This window comes from Motacilla alba, chromosome 20 (assembly GCF_015832195.1).
Source record: "Motacilla alba alba isolate MOTALB_02 chromosome 20, Motacilla_alba_V1.0_pri, whole genome shotgun sequence".
Lineage (NCBI taxonomy): Eukaryota > Metazoa > Chordata > Aves > Passeriformes > Motacillidae > Motacilla > Motacilla alba.
In genome coordinates, this window is record NC_052035.1 from 15,257,380 (window position 1) to 15,280,008 (window position 22,629).

At 40.4% G+C, this 22,629-nt stretch overlaps 2 protein-coding genes across 4 annotated transcripts in view; one reads left to right on the forward strand and one right to left on the reverse strand.

The window, feature by feature from the left end:
• The window catches only part of PREX1 (phosphatidylinositol-3,4,5-trisphosphate dependent Rac exchange factor 1), a 121,676-nt gene extending 99,949 nt beyond the window's left edge, over nucleotides 1–21,727 (forward strand). For 2 of the 3 annotated variants that reach the window (XM_038158586.1, XM_038158588.1), the window contains exons 23-40: nucleotides 736–897; nucleotides 1,465–1,675; nucleotides 2,859–3,117; nucleotides 4,656–4,862; nucleotides 7,093–7,181; nucleotides 7,541–7,623; nucleotides 8,228–8,318; nucleotides 10,003–10,131; nucleotides 10,834–10,875; nucleotides 12,432–12,649; nucleotides 13,675–13,774; nucleotides 14,398–14,541; nucleotides 15,192–15,306; nucleotides 15,741–15,807; nucleotides 16,553–16,740; nucleotides 17,434–17,536; nucleotides 18,114–18,181; nucleotides 20,332–20,405. In XM_038158586.1, coding sequence (XP_038014514.1) covers nucleotides 736–897; nucleotides 1,465–1,675; nucleotides 2,859–3,117; nucleotides 4,656–4,862; nucleotides 7,093–7,181; nucleotides 7,541–7,623; nucleotides 8,228–8,318; nucleotides 10,003–10,131; nucleotides 10,834–10,875; nucleotides 12,432–12,649; nucleotides 13,675–13,774; nucleotides 14,398–14,541; nucleotides 15,192–15,306; nucleotides 15,741–15,807; nucleotides 16,553–16,740; nucleotides 17,434–17,536; nucleotides 18,114–18,181; nucleotides 20,332–20,374 — 2,319 coding nt within the window. In that variant the 3' untranslated portion in view covers nucleotides 20,375–20,405. Of the gene's footprint in view, nucleotides 1–735; nucleotides 898–1,464; nucleotides 1,676–2,858; nucleotides 3,118–4,655; nucleotides 4,863–7,092; nucleotides 7,182–7,540; nucleotides 7,624–8,227; nucleotides 8,319–10,002; nucleotides 10,132–10,833; nucleotides 10,876–12,431; nucleotides 12,650–13,674; nucleotides 13,775–14,397; nucleotides 14,542–15,191; nucleotides 15,307–15,740; nucleotides 15,808–16,552; nucleotides 16,741–17,433; nucleotides 17,537–18,113; nucleotides 18,182–20,331 lie in introns of all 3 variants that reach the window. The other variant, XM_038158585.1, reaches the window with a different exon arrangement.
• The window catches only part of LOC119710413 (proline-rich proteoglycan 2-like), a 48,685-nt gene continuing 36,947 nt past the window's right edge, over nucleotides 10,892–22,629 (reverse strand). Inside the window, exon 4 of the mRNA XM_038159413.1 lies at nucleotides 10,892–11,581. The gene's annotated coding sequence lies outside the window, so the exon portion shown is untranslated. The remainder of the gene's footprint in view (nucleotides 11,582–22,629) is intronic.

Below are 22,629 nucleotides of genomic sequence, written 5' to 3' on the forward strand. Positions count from 1 at the left end.
TACATGGTCAGCTTTTGCCTAAACAGAATGGGAAAACAATAATATAGCTTATTATTGGCCTCTGTGGGCTTGGCTCTTCAGTTGAGGTTGACATTGGTCTTCTCAGCCCTGCTTAGAGTTTTATTCCTTAGAATGAGTTACAATAGCTTGTTTGGTATGAGTAATCAGCAAGTGCTTCCAGGACTTCAGCTGTTGAGGCAGATGGAGGGGAGCCCTCAGCTGTGGAATTCTTGCTTTTATCTGCCTGGTAACATACACTTTGCTGATATTTAAGATTAATCTTTTCAGGCAGGAATTTGCTTTAGCTTGCAAGAAAATCAAGCAACTTTTTCCCACCTGAGAGGCTGGATGGGTTGCTACAGGAATTGAGTAGAACTGCTGCTATTGGAAAGCAGCAGAGTGCTGAGTGGCTTGGTCATCTCTGAAAAAAACAAGCTAATAGTGAATGTTTGTCACATCCCAGTAACGTTATTGTTATGTCCTGTGGAAGCATGCTAGAGCAGGTAACTTGGACAGTGGATATTTTGATCCACTTCTGTGATTCTAAACATTTTTAAGGAATGGTAGATGACTCTTGACTATTAGACACATAGTGGTTCTCAGGCAGTAATAAAGGCAGCTTGTTCTGAAGGCAGCTTTATTCAACCATGGGGTTTTGCCTCTCACTCAGTGGAAGAAAACTATTTTCCCTCCCTGCCAGGACTCATACCATTGACATCCTGTCTTTTTGTTTAGATTTTAGAGGCCTTTGCCGCAGAGGACAGTAATTTTGTAAGGAACTGCGAAAGACTCATATCCCTAAGCAGTGCTGTGGCCACCATGCCTCAGTATGAATTCCGGCAAATCTGTGACACTAAGCTGGAAAGCATTAGCAGGAGGCTCACGAGCTACCAAGAGGTACAACACTACTAATTATTGGTGAAGTCTTGAAACAATACCTCATTGTGTTAAGTGGGTCTTAGTATTCTTTATTAATGAATCCAAACTGTTTCTGAAGTGGATATCCTAGAGGCATGAGGACAGTTCTGCAAGTTACTGAAATTGCAAGTTTTGAGTGAAAATACCTTGTCTGTAAATCACTCCTTTCTGCTTGTCAGAGCTGTGGGTTAAGACATATTATTGCAGATTAATTTCCACTGTATTAATGAAAAATATGAGAACAGATTGATGCATGTCTAATTTAACATGAATGTAACTACAGTGTATCATGGTGTAAACAAACAAAGTGTATGTGCTTTTTTTGTGCAGTTGCCTGAGCTGCTTGAAAAGAGAGTGCTAGGAGGTATAGCTAATTGCTTTCCTTTGTTGTTTTATGAGCTTTTTTTTAATGTATTATTCCAGCTGCAGCAGAAATCTGAATTCCTGGATTTCTGGAATAGGCAGCAGGAAGAGAAAAGAATTGTCTGTATTGCTTCAAAAATTTTTTTAAGGTGCAGTAGCACACACCTACTTTATTTCTCCCAGTTTGCAGATGAATTGAAAACAAAGGTGAGCCCAGCCTTCAAACAAGCCGTTATGGAACCTCATTCCCTCAACAGCATGGATTTCTGCCCCACCAACTGCCATATTAACCTCATGGAGGTATCATACCCCAAAAGCACTACCTCAGCAGGGAGATCATTCAGTATTCGCATTGGACGGAAACCTTCTATTATTGGTCTTGATCCAGAGCAAGGTGATAATTAACTTCCAAATCATACTGATTTGATCTGTATAAAAGGCTGTGTTTTTCCACTGCTCAGCAAGGTCAAATATAAGTTCCAAGAAAACATAGTCTTGCCAGTACCCTTTCTTCCTCCTTAAAATTTTATAGTTAAATGGCAGCCTTCTTGTGTTGTGAAAAAGAAATGGCTTCAAGCATAGAGGGGCTTCAGGTGCCATGTTTTTGCTAGATGAACTGTTTGGGCATGATCTCGTGCTAGTTGCATGGCCAGGGTGCTGTTGCCCTTAGTAGAGGTGACTTGCTGACTAAAAGTGAGCAGGGGCTGATGTCAATGCTAGTGCTTTATTCAGGGGGAAAACTGAAGTCAATCACATTGTAGTGCTGCTTTCTACTCTCATTACTAAGTAAAATCCATGCAGTGGAGTTGAAAGTCTCTACTGTTTCAGGGGATCTATTTTCTGATAAATTGCTGCTATGCAGCATTTCTCCTACAATCTGGTTGAGTTCCAACATTTTTTTATCATCATCTGACTTAACATGCTTCTGATTCATTGCCTTGTGAAGGTCAGAGTGCAGGAATGTTTGGAAGAGGGAACTATAGACTAACCAACTTTCTGAACAATGGCATTGACTATTCAATTTGAGTTTTGTAAAGGACCCCTGCTTGCTTGGGCAGTTGAATTTTTAATATGAGCTAAGGTAGGTAGCAAAGTACTGCACCAAAACTGTCAGCAATTCTAAATGAAAAATAATTTATTTATCTTCTGTAAGGACAGAATCCTATTCCTTTCTATGTATGTGTGTGTGTGTGTAAGTGTAAATGTCTGTAGAGCTCGAATAATAGCACAGACTGATTCCTGAGAACACAAGTTCATTAACTTTTCAACAAATGCTTTTAGAGAGCTTCTAAGTTTTCTATGAGTATACATGTGGACATAGGTCTTTACTTGCATAATCTAGCCAGTTTCTGATTTGCAGTAAATTCAAAATATCTGGTTAGCATGGCAGGAAAAAAGCCCAACTTCTTTGGGTATTTTTCCAGAATGATTTTGTCATATAATGTAATTATATGAAACAGTTCTGTGAAATTTTAGTTTTTCATGTCAGAACTCCGCTTATCTTAAATGATCATCACTGGGATGGAGTGGAGAAAGTCGTGAGAGCCATACTAACTAGATCATTTAATGTTTATAAGGTACCTTAAGTCCAGTCTCATATACGCAGCATTGCATCACCACTATGGCTGCACCATCTTGGAGATGTCCAGCCCCAGAAGATGGAGATCCTGATGGTAGCTTTGGCCAGCAGAATGGAGGAACAATTTGGGAAGAAAGGGGACTCAGTTTTCTGCTGAAACAGGAAGATTGGGAGATGCAGGACTCCTACTTGCATCTTTTTAACAAACTAGACATTGCAGTGAAGGAAATGAAGCAGTATGTCATTCAGATAAATAAGTGAGTACAAAATCCTATATGCACTGGGGAAAGAAATCCTTATAATATTGAGGCAGTAACCTCCAAAAGCACATTGTGCTGTTGGCCCCAGCTGTCTGCCTCTTCACACCTGCCCTTGTATGACAAGTCCTCGCTGGTTGTGTCAGATCTACTTCTGGGCAGATCCACTGCCCAGTGCTTGTATTATTGTCTTTTGCTTCTAAAAGTCTACCTGAATTTGACAGACACTGTTTTGCTTACTGTATATTCTAAAATAAGAATTTATTTGTTGTCAAGAGCCCTTGAGATTTTGTCTGTCATAAGGCAGAAATAAGGGTTGAAATGAAGACAGTTCAACAGCTGAAGCAAAAGCTGCACGCAAACAAAGCAAAACCCGGGATTCATTCACTGCTTCCCGTGGGCAGGCAGGTGTTCAGCCACCTTCAGGAGAGCAGGGTGCCATCCTGTGCAATGGTGACTTGGGAAGACAAACACCATCATTCCAAACAGCCGCTCTTTCCTCCTTTTCCACCCACTTTATACGCTGAGCATGGTGTCACATGATCTGGAATATCCCTTGGGTCAGCTGGGATCACCTGTCCTGGCTGTGTCTCCTCCCAGTCTCCCACACACCCCAGCCCCCTCCCCAGTGTGGCTCTACGAGGGGCAGAAAAGGCCTTGGTTCTGTGTTAGCTCAGCAGTTACATGGCCATCTCTGTATTATCAGTTTTGTGTTCAGCACAAATCCACAACAGTCCCATACCAGGCAATGGAAAAAAATGTACCTGTATCCCTGCCAAAAGCAGCACATGACCAAAACTTTACCTGAGTGGAAAGCACATGGACCCTTGTGTATACAGAAGGGTGGTGGCCACTGGGTAGAGCAGCCAGTGAGCTGAGGAGGAGAAATCCAGTGCCTTGGAGGAAGAAAGCGAGGACTTTCAGGCCACCATGGTTACAGTGATTAAGTTCCACCTTATAGAAGTAGAGTACCTGTGGAAACAGGACCTTCTGGCAACTGGGATTCATGGAAATCTCCTGAGGTTTAACAAGACCAAGTGCAAGGTGCTGCATCTAGCTGGGACAGGCTGGAGAATAAAGGGACTGAAAGCAGATGTGCCAAGAAAGACTTGGGAGTGCTGGTGGCTGAGAGGCTGGACATAAGCCATCAGTGTGCACTGACAGCATCATTCAGTCCTGGGCCATCTGTGTCCTGGGCTCAGCCCCACAGAGAGGCAGCAGGTGAAGCCGGGGGGAATCTGCCCCTCTGCCCTGCTCAGGAGAGACTCTACCTGCAGAACTACTTCCAGCTCTGGGGTGCCCAGCTCAGGAAGGATGTGGGAGATAATCCAGAGGAGGCCATGGAGATGATCAGAGGGACAGAGCAGTTCTGCTGTGGGAAAAAGCTGAGAGAATTTGGATTCTTAGGCTGGAGGAGAGGCTTTGGGGTGACCTACTTGCAGTCTTGCAGCTCTGATTTCTGCATATGATGGCTGCATTTAGCCTTAGTTGTGACAGTTCATTTGTGGGACTGAGAGCTCTATGTTGTGCTTCTGCAGACTTTTGTCCACCATAACAGAACCTACAGAAGCTGGTGCCTGTGAGCCACCATCTACTGAGGACACATCCTCACCTGCCCTGGGAACAGAAGAAAGTGATGCTGACAAAGCGGAGCATGGTGGAATCAAGAAGGTCTGTTTCAAAGTTTCTGAGGAGGACCAGGAAGACTCTGGACATGACACAATGAGTTTCAGAGACTCCTACAGGTCAGTTTGAAGATTGTGCCACTTGTACCTTACTAGTACTGTGTTTCAAAGTTCTCATTCCAGTATGGATTCAACAAACAAGTTGTTTTCCAGTCAGTCAATTATGTAGTATTCACTTAGTAGAGTATTCACCTCACTGACGTATTCATTACATTTATTGCCCTGGAGACATACACAGCAAAAATAGTTCCCTCAAAATAATGCCAAAATAACTAAGGTATCCAGAAAAGTGAACAAAATTAAATAATTAGGTTTATTGTGACTTTCTGTGTCCTGTAGCCAGAAACTACAGAAGTCCAGCAGAATTCTCAGACTGCTTGGTCTTATAATAGCTGCTATTAACACTTGGTTCTGCAGCCAATTTTCCTGAAAGTCTAAGACACGGAGAAACAGAAATGGACATTGAATTTTTTGTTTTTAATGGCCCTTTGAAACCACAAACAGAAATGTTTATTCAGGTGTCTTAAAATCCTTTTGGGACATGATTGACTGCTAGTTCTCCAGGAATATTTGCTACCAAAGGAAATCTCACTCCCAATTCTCTCTGTTTTGGGGGGAAACATTTGGACACTCAGCTTCAGAATAAGTGGGATAAAAAAATTGCGGCCATGTCTGATCACTGCAATTTAACAACCTTACTAGGCCATTTTTACATTTCTAGTAACTCCATAGAGCTGGGAGGATTCCAGGGACCTGAATGAATGACCTGTCTCTGGAACGTTCCTGCTGCAATCCTGATGCTTCACTTGCTGTTGTTGGGCACTTGTACCAGTAGCAATAGGTGCCACTGATGCCACCAGTGCAGGACTCCAGAATGGCAGAAGGGGAGCAATTTGTGTTGGAAGGGGTCCCTAGAGTCTGCACAGCCCAATCCCTTGCTCTGGACAGGGCCAGTAAGATTGGTTGCTTGGGGTCTTGTCTGGTTGAATATTGATCGCCTCAGAGGACAGCAAATACAAAGTCAATAAAGAAATAGAACGAGTAATTGCAGTGCTGAGATCTGGGGCATCTCTGTGTGAGATTTCAATCAGCACGTGTGCTTTGGCGCTTTCTCAGTGAAATGTGCTTTATTTCTTTCACTGTTAATAGGGTATCCCTGTAGTTTAAACTTCTGTAACTGAGGCTAATTTATTCTGGTTAACAAAGTGACAGCACAAACAGTCTCTCTGGGCTTGTCACTTGTTCCAGAATTCTACACATTTGTTTGAGAAATGTTAGAGAAACATTATTCTGTCTTATCTGTATTAGACAGAGGCAGAGAATTAAGCATATATTACAGATAGTAGTTACTTGAGGGGGAATGTGTTTTTATGGGTTTTCATTTAAAAGAGCATTGATTAGCTACAAACTCAAGCAAATTTAGATAAGAAAATATCTTGTTTGCAATAGCCAACAAGGCTTTTTTCTGTGATAATTTTGGAGGTGTAATTCATAAGGATTTGTATTGCAGAGTAGTTGCCATAAGTATTAATCTTCCTGAGAAAAAAAAACCAGATTTCTTTGATAGTAGATTTAAAAAAGGACAGCAAGAATCACAATTAGGGTTCTTCCAGTTGCTCTTATATTTTTCTCTCATCTCAGTTAAAAATTACTTCAGAGGGAGAGACAGTGGAGAAATTGTTAAGCTTTGTTTTGGGCTTGTACCATTAAAACCACTGTCATTGTCACTTCATTGGAAGGGGACAGCCTGAGATCCATAGTCTTTTTGGTTACTTTCAGTGAGAATAGTTAAAGTGAACTTTAAAGAGAGGAGATTAACTGTAGAATTTTCCAGATATGCATGAGCCAAGATTGGTGTGGAGCTGGCGTGACTCCTCCACTTCATTGCAGGATCTGCAGTGCCTGATTTTCCAGTGGCTTAGATTCCTTAAATTTTCCCTCCCACCCCCAGTATCTGTGCTGCTGCAACCTCCCTATATGCTGGATTTGGATGCTGTAATACCCTGAGAATTGGTAGCAAACGTTTAGTGGAGATGCCCGTTTTCGTTATTTACAGAAGCAGGATGATGTATTAAGCATTCAGTGTTAACTGCAAACAGAAGAAGGCATCCTGTGACAGTCCAGCTCCAGAGTTCTTGCTTAATGGCTGTTGTGCATGTCATTAGTTACAGTCATTTCAGTTTCACAGAGCTAGGTTTGGGGAGACAATGCTAATAAAGCCAAATAGCAGCGTGGGTGCCTGGGTGTGGGGACGGCCTTTGTTCAGTCCCCTCTGTGCTCTCCTTTGCAGTGAGTGTAACAGTAACCGGGACTCCGTGCTGTCCTACACCAGCGTGCGGAGCAACAGCTCTTACCTGGGCAGTGATGAGATGGGATCAGGTGAGTGTGTGCACAGGTCACAGGCATCCTTCTTGTGCCTGGCCCTGCAGCAGTGCTGAGAAGTCTTTGCTGGTTATAAGCACTTGCATATTTAATTCGCACCGGTGGTCTCTTCAAAACTAATCACAAGACCATAAAGATACAGATTTGCCTTTTTCTAATAAACCACAGTAAATTTGGAACATGGGAGAGGTATTAGGCAGGGGTAAGTTTCTTTAGTTATTGGACTAATAACTAACTCTCCTAAGAGTTGGAGATAAAGCAGCAATCATTATTTACTTCACACCAGTGTGAAGGTGTGCCCATGCCTCATCACAGATCATGTTTGTAAATTCAGCTTTTCATTTCTCCTGTATTAGGAGATGAGCTTCCCAATGATATGAGAATACCTTTAGACAAGCAAGACAAACTTCATGGCTGTCTGGAACACCTTTTTAACCAGGTATGTAAAGCATTATTCTTACGCAGAATTGTTTTCTCTTTATCAATGTCAATCAAGAAATTTGAAGTACTAAATTGTGTTATGAAATAATATTTTGAGGAAGGCATACTATCGAGATTTTGGGGTACACTGTAAATAAGTATATTATAGGACAGTTTGATGAATCACTTTTATCTGTGTTATTAAAGTTGCCTTGTGATTTAAGCAAGGCTGACTTGCCCTACCTAAGGCTTAAGACTAAGGGAAAAAAAGCTTTCTTGAAAAAAAAGGACAAACTTCTAGTAATTTGTTTGATGAAAATGGATCACATTTGCAGATTTCAGGAGGTTCTCACAAGTTTAGCGTGCAGATGTGTTTATAATGTGTAACCACAGAGAGTTGTTTGCTATTCTCTTATCAGCATGCAGATCATCATTGTGCAAAATGCTGTTATTAAATGTGAGAGGCTCTTGAGGCCAGTTCATGGCTACAAAGTCTGACTGCTGTATGTCAGTCATTCCAAAATACAAATAGTGTAAGGGCTGTGGCAGTTTTCCACAGGAGTTCTGTTCAGATTTTCTTGTGCAAGTCTTACTGACACTGATCGATAACGCTCCAATTGTAGGTTGATGCAATCAATGCACTTCTGAAAGGACCAGGAATAAATAAGGCCTTTGAGGAAACCAAGCACTTTCCCATGGACCACAGTTTGCAAGGTAAAGAAATAGATTGACTGTATTTAATAATGTGATTTCTAAGACATCAGAGCTTAACATTAAAGCATATGTGCTATGGCCACACAGAATTCCTTAACTCTGCAGTCTACCCAGTTGTGCATTAGGCAGGTACCATGTCTGACCACTGAAATGATTGTATCTCTAAGAGGTCATTTTCATGGGAATTCCTCCTGAAACACACAGAAGCCTCTTTTGTTGCATGCTGCTCAATTCTCGCAGCTTTTTCACAAGTTTCCAAATCCCCGCTTTGCTGTAAACGTATTTGAAAGGGTACAAAGTAGGGATAGTCAGATTCAAGGTGAAGGAGTGCTCTGATAAGCTGATGAGGGTCTGACCACTGAACATCCAAGGCACCAAAGGTTCTACCTCAGTTTGCTTAGTGACTTACTCTGCTTTTCTTCAGATGGATGATAGCCAGAGTAAATTCATCCTCACATAACACTTATTTTGAAAACTGATTCCCATAGAGAGCAAAGAGATGATACCATGTTTTCTTTTTCTTCAGGGAGTGTGATGACTCTTTGGTCTTGATGGTCTTTTGGGGCTCAGGATGTTTCTTTTCTGCCTGAAATACACAAGATTTTATTTTTGAAATATTTGCTGTTTTTCCTTTCCCACTTGAAAGCTGAAATATTCCCTACTACTCCTGCTATACCTCAGATGCTGTAGGAGATGAGAGCTCCAACCTCTCACAGGCTCTAGTTTTTAGTTACAGTGGCAAACTCTAGAACTAGAGATATTTTCCTGCTTTTTTTTTTTTTTTTTCTGACTCCAGAAATAACTCCTGTGAAGTTCGGTTATATGTAGTCATCTCTATGAACACATTCACATTTGTGTAGACTTGAGGAGCATATGTTAGCCTTTCCATGCACTGTTGGAATGAAGTGAAGAAATAACAGATGTTTCTTTTATTTTGCTTAAACAGAACCTCATTTATTAAAAGTAGATTAATTACCCTGAGAGAGTCTTTTAGTTAACTGATCACACTCAGGAATGGACAAACCTTCTGCCTACACTCAGCTGGAATCCTGGACTGCAGTGTCTGTTTAATAGCTACAATAGACACCTTTTTGTGATGGATGGACGTTGGAATGCTCTTCTGGTCCTCTCCAGGATTAGTTATTCGGCATAATTTTTTTTGTTTCTCTGTCTGCTTATGCACTTCATCACAAACAATGAGGTGTTTGGCTTAACTACATAGCTAAGTCATGGAGAATAAATTTTCTACTCTATAATTAATAGTTAGCTTTCATCAGGTGAAAGAAAGCAGGATATTTTAGAACTTCTCATCATATTACGGGATGTGACAGTTGCAGCCAAAAAGTTGATCTTATTCCCTGGATCTACCCAGTACAGCTGCCTGCAGATCATTAAAGGCAGAGGAAACAGGGGTTCTTTGTCTAGTGAGTGGGGCAGAGCTCCCTGCACTGTGCATGTCAGCCAGGCCCACAGTCCTGAAAGCAATGCAGGGAGGCTGCTGATAATGGGACTATGGGAATAGTCTTTTGCCCTCTCTATCAGTTCTATTTAGGGATCTTTTGAATTCCCAGTTACTGCTATTGGTACTGCTTATCTGCTTTCATCATTATTCACATTATCACTCCTAAGCCGTTCTTAGTTATGTGGCATTTCCTAAATGGCTAACATACTCCATGTTTTCTAGAATTTAAACAGAAGGAAGAAACCACAGTTAGGTGCCGGAATAATATTCAAGCCAGCATTCAGGAAGATCCATGGAACCTTCCGCTGCGCATCAAGAACCTTGTTGACGTTATACAGAAACATGTGGAAGGTCTGTAAATAAGGAAACATTTGTTACTACCTTCAGGGAGAAGAGATCTTAACCAAATCTAGCAGTTGATTTCATAATTTTAACTCATTTCGTAATAAGACTGTCCCAGGCTCTAGAGAGGACCAGGTAGAGCAGGTTATGGTTTGCAGAGTCCTGGTGCTTTATGGTAAAATGGCACCTGTGCAACAATTCCAAAGAACTTTTCCCCCCTTACTTTATTTCATCAGCCCATTCAGATTGATGTTAGACTGATCTATCTTCCTGTGCTTTTTAAACCCTTTTAGAAAATGAAGAGAGAGATGTTTGGTATATTCCGAACTGTGAAGTGAATGCTAGTCAGATATTACAACATCCTAAACCACTGCAGTCTGGTTGAACTGAAACAGGAGATGAAACTGATGTTTACAGATCAGTGTGAAGCACTGAATAGTAATCACCTCCTTAGGGATTCATCTGCAAATGCAATTTGTTTCCAGTAATTCATGGTAGTTAACAGATGGTGTAGCCAGTAAAATTCTTTGCTTTACACTTAGTTTTTTTCAGTCATGAACATGTCTGTGCAGGTGAGGGCTGTCAGAGTAAACAGACATGGCCATGCAGGTGCCAGGGATTTGGGGGGAATGAGGAAACTGTTAACCAGCTGCAATCACATCTACCTTGGTATTATGTTGACTACAGCATTTCTTTTCTTCACTGTTTTAGATGGGAAGAATCAGCTGCTTTTGGCCTTGTTAAAATGCACAGGTAAGGGGTTTTCATTTTTTACAAAACAACATACTCAAGAAGTCCCTAAGACTGTGTTTTTTTTACCGAAAAAACATACCCAAGAATTCCCTAAGACAGGGTTTTTCTGTCTTCATTTTTTCCTTTGTACAATCCTCCTCCTCAGATGGAAGAGAACCCTCCTTCCCTTTACTCCTTCCTGCTGTGGTGAGAACATGCAGCAAAAATTAGATCGATTGCACAACTTTTTTGAGCCCATGGACTCTGTCATCATTCCAAACAAAGCAGGCATAGTGAAATTACAGCCAAGAACAGATCAAGACCGTACATGTGCAAGAAGAACCCAAATACGCTGGGGACATCAGGAACCTCTTACCACACACCAAACATTGTGCTCGCAGAGCAAGGGACAGGTCTTTACAAGGAGCCTGGGCACAGTCTTATTGTAGTTGTAACGCTTACTTGGAGTCCTTTTGTTTGAAAATATCATAATACATAACAGGAAACTGGTGCCACACTTGATTCTCAAATCTTCATAGAATGAAGATCAGAGATTTGCATGGCTCTAACTTACCTCTCAGCTCCTGCCAGGGCTGGTCTGTGAGTCTGTCCAAACCAAGCTGTGTGCCAGTCTACTGACCATAAAAGCTGGGTTTTGATAGCAGATAAAATGTCTCCCAAAGTGTCTCTCTGGATGCCCCATCTCCTGCAGCATTTCCATGAACATCTGCTGGAAAGAAGGATGGTTGCCCTTAAGCTGAGGATATGGCCCAGGGCCTGGAGTGTGTTAGTCAGTCTAGTGTGTTCAGTGCTTATAAAAATAATCCAGACCTTCAAAGCCTCTGAGTGATGTCTTCAGCTTCTTTCCCTAGGGAACAGTGCCTTGCCAATGAGAGCCTGCTGCAGCACTGCAGAGCCTGCTGGAGGGGCTGGGGGTGCCTGGGAAGTAACTCTTTACTTATTCATGTGCCTCTCTGGCCTGCAGTCCCCTGAAGCGTGACAAGATTGATTTGACCAGCATGTGGCTGCCTGGCAGGCACACTGGAAGCAAAATTAACATAGGGGAAATTCTCTCAAGAAACAAACCAATGGGTACCGTATGGATGGGCCCAGTTAATGCATTAGGCATATGGGAAGCCCACAAAATACAGATGGATGGGGGAAGATTAATCTCCAATAGCCCAGGAGAGAAGTAATGGCGGAGACCTTTCAATAATTCTCTTGCTTCTGTAAATGTAAAAAGAAGGGAATTAATCCAGATATTGCTATAACTAAGGAGTTAGTTACTTTCTAGTAGTTAGTTTCTTTCCAGTCAGAAGGAGCATGCAGATGGCAGAGGGAGTAATGAACAGTCAATTGGACTAGAAAATTTCGCAACATGTGCATGTGCCAGCTGTACTGTCGTTATCTATCCACTGAGGTCACACAGCAAGGAGAGGTTATCTGTGAAGTCATTACAAAGCTACAGCAGAAGCCAAACATCATGTGCACGCACACACACACACAAAAACTACTTTGTTGGCAGTGAGAAGGAAGTATTCATGACTTCTTTATGCTTCTCTCCCCTTCTTTGACAGATACTGAGCTACAGCTGAGACGCGATTCCATCTTCTGTCAGTCTCTTGTGGCTGCTGTTTGCACCTTTTCAGAGCAGTTACTGGCTGCTCTCAACTATCGATACAACAACAATGGGGAATATGAAGAGAGCAGCAGAGATGCCAGCAGAAAATGGCTGGAACAGATAGCAGCCACTGGAGTTTTACTGAACTACCAGTCTCTTCTCTCCCCCATCGTGGTGAGAATAAGAATTGTGGTGTCCTTGGGTCTGCTTACATTTGTCTGTGTGATTCTGTGCCACTCAGCACAGCCAGAGCTGTTGAACCTCTTACCTGCATTCCAACAGCATATTCAGACTCTCACTACTGCAAACTCTGGATATTTCCACAGCTGACAACCAAGTGCCATATTCCTCATCTAGTCATACTCACCTCTTCACAAATGCTGGACCCATTGTCACACTAGAACACTCTAGAAAACAGGATTCATATCTGGAGTAATGCTGCTGCATTTAGAGAGCTTTTAGTGCCCAGCTGTTAATAGAATGTGTGTCCTCTGCCATCCTCTGGTGAGGACACGCATCTCCCAAATGAGTGAGGAAGTTCTGAGTATTGCAGGAGTTCAGACAGATAGAGTTCAGTCTCTCTCTGTGGCGAGAAGTCTGTGGTGCTGGGGCTTGAGGCACCATGTCTAAGGAGAGGAGCTGTGCTTGCATAGTTAATTTGCCCCTAATGAACAGATGAGCCACAGCTACAGGAGATCAACTGCTGAAACTCTAAAAATGCTAAGAAAAGAGATGCATAAAATAGACAAGTAGCTCTGATATTATAGAGAAGGGAGGTTTTTTCCTCTGCTTTGTAGACATTGTAGATTGAGTGTGGAGATTTTTTATAAAATGCAGTCCAAACTATCTATGTGTGTAACTGCTATTTGTTTGCATTGCATAGAAGGTATCAGTATTTATTTTGCAGTAACTGATCAGCTGTTCTTCACATTTGTGAAGTTTGGAAAAAGAGATCCCTTCAAACTTACTCTGTTTTTAACCCTCTCTACTCCATTAATCTCATCAAATGACATCTTAGCAAAGGGTGGTTATACTTGTATCACAGAGTTAAAAAGCTGATTTCCTGGCTGGGATGGAGCTAATGGAAGGCTCTGCACTCCGCTTTAAGTGTCCTGAACATGCCCATAACAACAGTACCTTCCTGTCACTCATCTTCTGGCAGATAATAACCTATTTGTATCTGTTGCCTTGCTCTACAGAAGGAGGAGCGCACCATGCTGGAAGACATCCAGGTTACTCTGGCTGAACTAGACAAAGTTGCCTTTTTTTTCAAGCAGCTGGATGAAAGTCTTGTAGCAAGTGAGTATTCCCTGTTTCTTTGAGACACTTTTTTTTTTGGTATGTTCTATGGACCAATATCCTCTGTGATTGTAAATCTAAGAGACCATGTCACACCTGGAGAGCACTTGGCAGCTTCTCTGAGGCACTGCTGTATTCCCTCAGCTTCCCCCGCAAGCACACAGCCCCTAAAGCAGGACTGACACGATGGAATGGTGGTGCATGTTCTGTGCTGTGTAGCTGTGGCCTGTGCCAGTGTGCCTCATCTGTGTGATTCTGTGCAGGGGGAGGAGATATGACAGAGAATTAGCACCACACTCCCTGTGGTGAATTCCCAGCTTTTCAGTGTCCAGTGTCTTACCCTGCCAGATCTCTCTTTTCATGGATATGAAATGCCATGAAACAACATGGGATTCTAATTATTAACCATATTTACTGTATTTGGATCAAACATCATACTAGGTCGCACTATGATCTTTTAAGTATAAGATTTCAGAGCCTGCATTCTCTCCATAAAGGCTGTCCCTTATTCACCTTATGGTGATGCGATATGTCATTAGATAATCCAACAAACTCAGATAGCAATGGTTTCACAATTCTTCTCCTGTGGTAAAGCAGCAAGTGTTTTATCTTTATTTCTCCAGATACTCATGTCGTCTACCACATCGAAGGAAGTCGTCAGGCCTTGAAGGTTATCTTTTATCTTGACAGCTACTACTTCTCCAAACTGCCTGCTCGGTTTCAGAATGGGGGAACCTTGAAACTGCACACAGTGCTCTTTACAAAAGGTGTCTATAAAAAGCTTTCTTGAGAAAAATAAACTAACTACTGATTTTGAAAGATTAAAAATAAGAAAATATCATGAAGCTCTTAAAAAAGCAGCTGAGACCTACAGACTTACTTAGGAAGCAGATATTTCTATTTTAGGAAGCCCCGGGGAAGTATCAGACTTTAGAATTAGACACAGTTATGAGAACAAGATGTACTCGTTTGGGGCTTTTTTATGCCTCAGCCTTAGAGACATTATACTGGACTACATGGATAGTTTGATCTAGTGTAGGATCAAGAGATATGCCCAGGCTACAAAGAAGTGTTTTAAAAAGCGAACACCATGACAGAATCATCTGAGCTAGAAATCAACTTGATAAGCAAATATTCACAAATATTCACACCAAAATACAACACAGGAAATTTCTTTGAAGGGACCACTAATGGGGAGTAATTGCTGTCAGACAGAACTGCTTTCTGTGAAGCTCATCTCTGTGATACTACCACTGTACTCCCATACTGGGAAAAGCATTAAATTTATAGACTGACAGAATCAGCCTTGACATGATCCAACAGTCATCTGCTGAGCAATGAGATGATACAGAGATAAATACATGAATTTTTAAAAAACACTAATAATATAGCTTTAGTAAAGTGTTTTCTTCTTCAGCTCTGGAGAGTACAGAGGGGCAATCACAACCAGCTGGTTCATCTCTAGAAGAACTCCCACAGCAAATTAATGGTGTTTCACTCGAAAAAGTGCAGCAATACTACCGTAAACTCAGGTATTTTGTACTTCTGCTTTGCCTTAGAAGACATGGAAAATTTCAAGGCACTCCTTATCAAGGGCCTTAAAATTTAATGAAAAAGATGTTTCATTACTGATGAGATTTTTGTACAAATAGGATTTTTGGAGATCCTCACTGTGTGGGAAACTTAGTAATTTTTTCCCAATAGTTTAGCCCATTCAGAAGGAATGCAGATTTGACCTCAGAATTTTGTGCAGAGCTAGAATTATATTGTTCTTAATGGGAATTTGGAATATAGTAGTATAGACTCTGTAAATTACTGCAGTCTCAATGGTTTAATAAGGAAGCAGATCTTCAAGTGCAAGATTTTTAGCATAGCCTTCTCAGCTGTTTTATACAAGATAGTATACATATATGTGCTTGAAGTGGGACAAACCCAACTAATGTAGTACCTGCTGGCCTTTTTGCAGGACATTTTACCTAGAAAGATCGAACTTGCCCACTGATTCCAATACTACTGCAGTGAAGATTGACCAGGTATTGTTTCTGTGCTTATTTCTGCAATAAATTCTCTCATGGAAGTATTATTTCAACATCTCTAAAATTCCAGTTGTGGGATACCTGTATGGCAGATCTATACAAACACAAACAGCATTTTAAAATATTCCTGACCTTAAAGGGGGGAATCTGAATTTCTCTGAAGCTTGGCTACAGTTCTTTTGTTGAGAAAATGTTCAGAACCTGGGTAGACACAAACCCCCTTCACTGCAGCACTAAGGAGACTCTGTGTGACCCTGCCTGCCCTTGCCAAGCACAGTGTCTAATGCCAGACAGAATGGGCTCATTTTCCTCTCCCACAGATGCATGAAAACGAACAAATGTTCAATTTGCAATTTGTTACACTTTGTTCACTATGTTCACTTTGTTGCAAAGAAAACAAGAAAATAGTACTGCCCAGCATCTCACGTGTAGGCAGTCTGTCTGACTGGGCAGGTGACGTGGATTTGTGCATGTAAAGCATTAAAATGCTGCTGCAGGGAACATCTTTGCAATGTAATACACATTGTAAACAATCTGTGTGATTTGTGATAAAAAACTATCCCAAGCATAAGTAATTTCATTTTGCCATTTCCAAAGTTCATAAATATTGTAAATAGTTTTTACTGTGTGGCAGTTGCAGGTAGAATATTATGCTTAGACAATAGTATAAAGACTTGTAAATGTTTGTTTTTGTAGCTTGGTGTTAATATGCTATGGATTGTTTTTGTATTGCTTTGTTTAGCTTATTCGCCCTATCAATGCAATGGATGAGCTTTGCAGGTTGCTGAAGTCTTTCATTAGTACAAAGCCAATGCAGTCAGGATGTTCCAGCAGTGTCTCATCAGGAGCTGGCCTACTGCCCATATCCTTTGAGCTCTGCTACCGGCTGGGAGCCTGTCAGATCACCATGTGCGCCACTGGGATGCAGAGGTGAGTGAGGGTTAAACCTGTGTGCTGCTTCTGTGATGGCAGCTTCTGTTCTTTCTAGAGATGTTATCCTATTCAAAGCAAAATAAGGGAAATTTTAAGGGAATATAATAAGGATCTAAATCTGCTGCCATCTTTACTTCAGGGTAGGTTGTAACTTTTAATACTTTTTTTAATAAGTAGTATTGACACAAAAGACTTTGTGTTTCAGTGCCTCATCTGATGCAATTGACCAAGTGATCTTGTTGCATAGAAGTTGTAGTCAGCATTGTCTTCAGTTGCACATTGAAAATATAGGAAGTTGCTCAAAAATAGCTTCCGAATCTTGGTGTGTGCACATGTTGATTTTGAAACACACCACTATTCTGCCAGTGTCTCAAAAATAAAGATTAATTAGTGAATCCCTTTAAAATAAATCAATGCAGAAGAGCAGTGACACACAGCCTTGTAGTAATGATGCTGGAGACTCAAATAATTGCATTATCCAAGTGCAGCAAGACTGAGGTAATTTAATAGTTTTGTATGTAAGAAAATCTAAAAAAGTAAATAAAAGTAAATAGCTAATGGAAGCAATATTTAACAGGTAAGTGTTCTGCACATTTATACTTTCTAAACCTATTTATACTTTCTAAATTTGCCTATTTGTACATTCTAAGCTAAGATCTGTGATTTCCTAACTCTTGGTCCCTCGTTCAGGAGTACGCTGAGTGTGTCCCTGGAGCAAGCAGCCATACTGGCCCGCAGCCATGGACTCCTGCCCAAGTGTATCATGCAAGCTACAGACATCATGCGAAAGCAGGTGAGTGTTTGCATGTGTCTGCTGCATGCCACTGTTGTCCCGTAACATCATGGTGCAAACACCAGTTTATTGTGCTGTGGCACGGTACTTTGTGCACTGCACACCTACAAGTCCCAACTCCTACTAATGGCTGAATAACTACACCTGTGTGTGTGAGAGAAACAAGTTAACTTCTGTATGTACAAAAGTTACAGCAATTCAAACCTATGCCTCAGTGTATATTGTGTGTGCCTTGACGGTTAGAAGAGATAGAATGTGCAGAATATTTTAGACAATTTCTGTACAGAAAAAATCCAAGCCTCAATCATAGTGTTAAAATAGCAGAAATTACCTAGTGCTAGACAGCAGTGTTTGTAAAGTAGTTTGGGACTAATTTATCTTTTAGGTAATGTCATGGTTTGGTAATGTCATGTCATCTAAACATAGATGATAATTACATCCACCCAATGGATTCCGAATATTTTAGAAGTGGTTAATGGATTCTCAAATAGGAACCACGCTCCCATTATAATATTTTTTCCTAAGGATCATTTGCTTTATCAATACTGTCAGTACCATAAATTCTCTGTTTCCACAGGGACCAAGGGTTGAAATCTCTGCCAAGAATCTGAAAGTGATGGACCAAATGCCACAGCATGCACCTCGGTAGGTTATTATGTATTATACATTTTCTCTGAGTGCTGATTTTGTTTCTGTAACAATTGTGGAGTTCCTGCTATAATCAAAGATGATCTTAGTAGCAATACTGGAAAAAAAGAAAAAAGAATCATTCTTTTTTCTCCCTGTACTAAGTACATTAATCTATACTAAGTATAGATGAATCACCTTTGATGCTTACAATTTGCAGATCATCAGATTCAAGGGTTTCTGCATTTTCTGAATCAAATATAGCTGATCTTTTTTGGACTGTTTCTAGGAGTTGGCAAAGCTAGTGATAGCCAGTCATCTCTGGAATGTTTAGAAAGAAAAATTCCTGAACAGCAAATTTGACTGCAGATATGCAAAGATAATACAGTAGTGTGCTTACAAGAATGTGATGGTTTAGTTCTGGTAGAGCAGGTTTAAGAGCAAGCACTTCCAGTCAGAGTAACCACACAGTAATGCAGCCCTAAGGGACCTCAGTTGCCCAGGGTTTTATATGGGCTTGTCTAGAAGGCAGCTTTGAAAAGTCCTGTACCTTTGTGAATCCTACTGCATCTAATGGGAGATAGACATGTGCATCTCTCTCTACAGGAGAATAAATACATTTACTTTTAAGTAAAGTATCTTTGGTCATTTTCTTCCAATTTCACCTCTCAGAGAGAAAAGAATGTTCTTTAATAAACTGTAACACAGCATTTTCCCACAATGGCAGTAACAATTTGTCATGGTTTAGATGACGATATATACAGAATCTTTCCAAATACCAGAGAAACTTCTGATTCTGCTGTTGTTAATGGCATTGTTTACATGAAGGACAAACAGTTCTGGCCCACAAGAATCAGCATCAGCAAAATCTGTGTCATATCTTCAGACAGAACAAATGTGTTTGCTAGTGCCTGAGTCCTCCAAAGAGCACATTGGTTCAGTGTTAAGAAAACATCCTTAAACACTGATATCTTATTCGCCCATTAAGACTTCTGAGGTTTAGCCCTTCTTTTGATTTTTCTTTTTTTTCTCTCCTATCCACTCCTCAAAATGTTTATAGAAAATGATTTTAAACTTTAGAGACACTGGTGATGCTCCCTCTAACAGTCTTGGTTCATTTTCTCAGAGACATTAAAAAGAGTAGAATTTTGCATTTAGAACCTTATCCTTCTGTTAGATTTTAATTGCTATTTCAAAAACAAATAAAACAATGGTGTTGGCTCCTGTACCATGGCCTGGGTGCCATCCATCAGTGTTTTGGCAGTGTAATTATTTTGCCATATTAATGGCCACACATTACTTTGGCTCCATTGATATGGCCATAACCATGTTACCTTCAAGAAGAAACAGTTTTAAAAACAAATCATGAGGTTTTTTTTTTTTTTTTCTTTTGAGTACACTCTAAATCACAGTGATAAATTCCAGAACTATTGACTTGGATTATTTCAGGGCAATAAAACTTGGATATGTGTGTTCCTACTGGGTTCCATCATAATGCAAAACAAAACTGAGCAAAGTTAAAAGGAGATCTAGTGAATTAACTCCCAGGATTATATTAGCACAAATCTGTAACAGCTGTCTTGAAAGAGAAGTTATAAAAGACTTTAGTTTATTCTGATGTAAAGAAGAAAAAGCCAAGAAAAAGCTCACAAAAACATACATGAATGACAAGTCAACATGTATTTAGTGTTTAAACATGTGTTTAACCACTATTGTCAATTTCTTGTGAGTCAAAAAATTCTCTGAGAAGATGATTATTAATTTTAAGATTTGTTTAAGCATGTCAACAAGCAGATATGTTCTTTTATGTGTTTGGTACCCCCTGTATGACAGGGAGAACTTTTTTGTTCAGGAAAAATGCTGAACTGGGTTTAAAATCAAAAGAAATAGAAAAAAGAGAGAAGGGACTGTTGAAAAACCAAATTGAACCAAAATTAAGAGGAAATGATGGAGAGTCTCAAATAATATTGTAAACACTTAGTTAACGAATGGCTAGTGGCACTTCTAAACTTGCAATTACTAAGATTAACAATAGGCATATTCTTGATGCATCATACCCTCTAAAGCTTGCAGAATAACAAAGAAGCTGCTGACCCTCGTACATGAATCCAGTAACTTTGTCATTTTCTCTGTGATCTTTAATTCCCTACTCTTCCTCTGCACTAAAGACTCTATAGGTTGTGCCAGCCGCCGACAGAGGGGGATTTATAGGAGTAAGAGGCACCTCTTGGCAGCCCCACGAGAGCGCTCGGCTCTGAGGAGCCCTGGCCGAAGACCCTGCGAACTGACCCCGATGGGGCTGCTGTGCTCTGGAGGAGAGGGACCTGCTGGCCCAGGCGTCAGGAATCTGCCTCTGAACTCCTGGAGCCCATGCAGGATCCATGCATTTCTTTGACTTCAAATTCTTGAAACAAACACCACAGGCAAGAATAGAGGCTGCTGCCATTTAGATGCCTGGAAAATGACCATTAATGCTTCAAGAAAGCACAGTTCTCCTGGTGACTTGTCTGTGCAACCACCAGAAAGTTGTGGACTTCAAGATACAGCTTGGTTCAGAAGATCCTGCTGGACACCCCTCTCTCTCCCTGTACTGCCCCTGGCATCCATTTAACTGCCACCAGGTTTTGGTCAACATCCTTTAGTGGTAGTTTCAGAAATGCCACGTTTTCATCATCTGACCTGCACTTTTGAGCAAAGAATAGCACAGTCTGTGGTTTATTCAAATAGGAACATAAAGAATTTCTTCTGGAGTAATTTTCCACTTCAGCCCAGTGAGAGAATCTCTCTATGCTGCAGAGTATACATTCCGTAATACTTCTTATCATTACTTCATTTTACTTACTGTAGCTTTCAGGTTTTTGATTAACTCTTTTTACTAATGCCTTGTGATTATGTACTCTGGAATACAGTGCTAATGAAAAGGAGTGTAGGATTTTTACAAAAACTTTACAAAGAAAAAATACAGTCTGATCATCTGATTATTTCAACAGATGTAGTTTTTAAAACAGGTCAGAAGAACTATACTTATTTATGTGGAGTGGAATAATATGTGTTTTTAATCATGTTATTGTATGTACAAGATGAAAATAAAAATTATATTGTTTAAAATGGGACCAATATACTGGCAGTTACACAGCTACTCCCAGTTTACTGAAAAAATCTACATTATTTAAAATCTTCCATATTTAAGTAGTCTTTAATACAGTCATTAAGATGTATTAGTGCTTTTAAGTTAAAAGGAAAAAGGAATCATGTATATAATGTTCTTTATTTTTATTTGTTTGAAAAATTGTTCTCCATTCTGTCAGTATTACCCTAAGCACTGTAGTTTTTTCCAAGTTACTGGCTGAAACTAATCAAAGCATGTCAGGAGTCTCAGGACAGAAATAATGTTCTTTTGGAGTGAGTGCCTTAACATGACCAGCCCTCCCTAACATGACAGGCGTACAAGAAACCCCCCATTCCTGTTCCTCCACAGCCTCCTTTAAACCAGCTCCTAGTCAGGAAACCCAGGAGCACTTTGCAGTAATGTATATTTTAGAAAATAAAGGTCTGGGGGTTTTATTTGTGTTGTTGTTTGTTTTTTAGTGGGCTTGATTTTATTTTGTTAACATCCAAAGCAACTCAAGAACTAATGGATGTTTTCATTTGGACATGAAGGCGTCTCTAATTTTTCTAATCTTCTCTTGAACACAAAACTGTTTATGGCAAATTAGGAGATGCAGTTTGCTCTGAATCTCATTTCTTAGTTTTTTTAATATTTATTTTCTTCTCTCACAGACTGAAATAATTTTGGGGAAGAAACTTATTTTGTATTTTCTCTTTTTTTATTTCTTACTTTTAATTGTTTTTTTCTGATCTGCAGCAACATGTTGCAGGGAACTAGGACAGCCTATGGACTGCCAGCTTTGGGATACAGATTCGGTACTGGGTGTCCATTCTGGACTGCAACCAGATGAACAGATCTCTATTTCAATGCACTTTTTGTTAATTTTGGAGACGTTACTCTTACCATTTGCTATTTGAAGAAAAAATGGATGTTTCTTCACTGAATCCAGAATTTCAAATGTACTTAGTACTATTAGAACTGTAGGAACACCCCAAAGTAAAGAAGAACCTGTGGGGTGAACCTTGCCTGTGTCTCCATCAGTTGTGCTCTGCAGAATGGCCTGGGCAGGATCCTGGCCCATGCCTGCAGCCTCTGGCAACATGACAGATGCAGAGAAGGGTGTCCAAGGGCATTTACACTGTGCACTGTTTTACACTGAAATGTATGTGTTATTCTCACTTAAAACTTGAGAGACGTTTTTATTATTAAAAGTTGGTTTATATTATAAGGAAAGAAGGTTGATCTCATTTTCTGTTACACCCTTTAGTTCTTTTGCCCTGCATTCTGTTGAGCAGTTTTAAGTTCTGATATGCTGGTATGGCATGGGGAGCAGTCAAAACTTTAAGTGGTAAGGGGA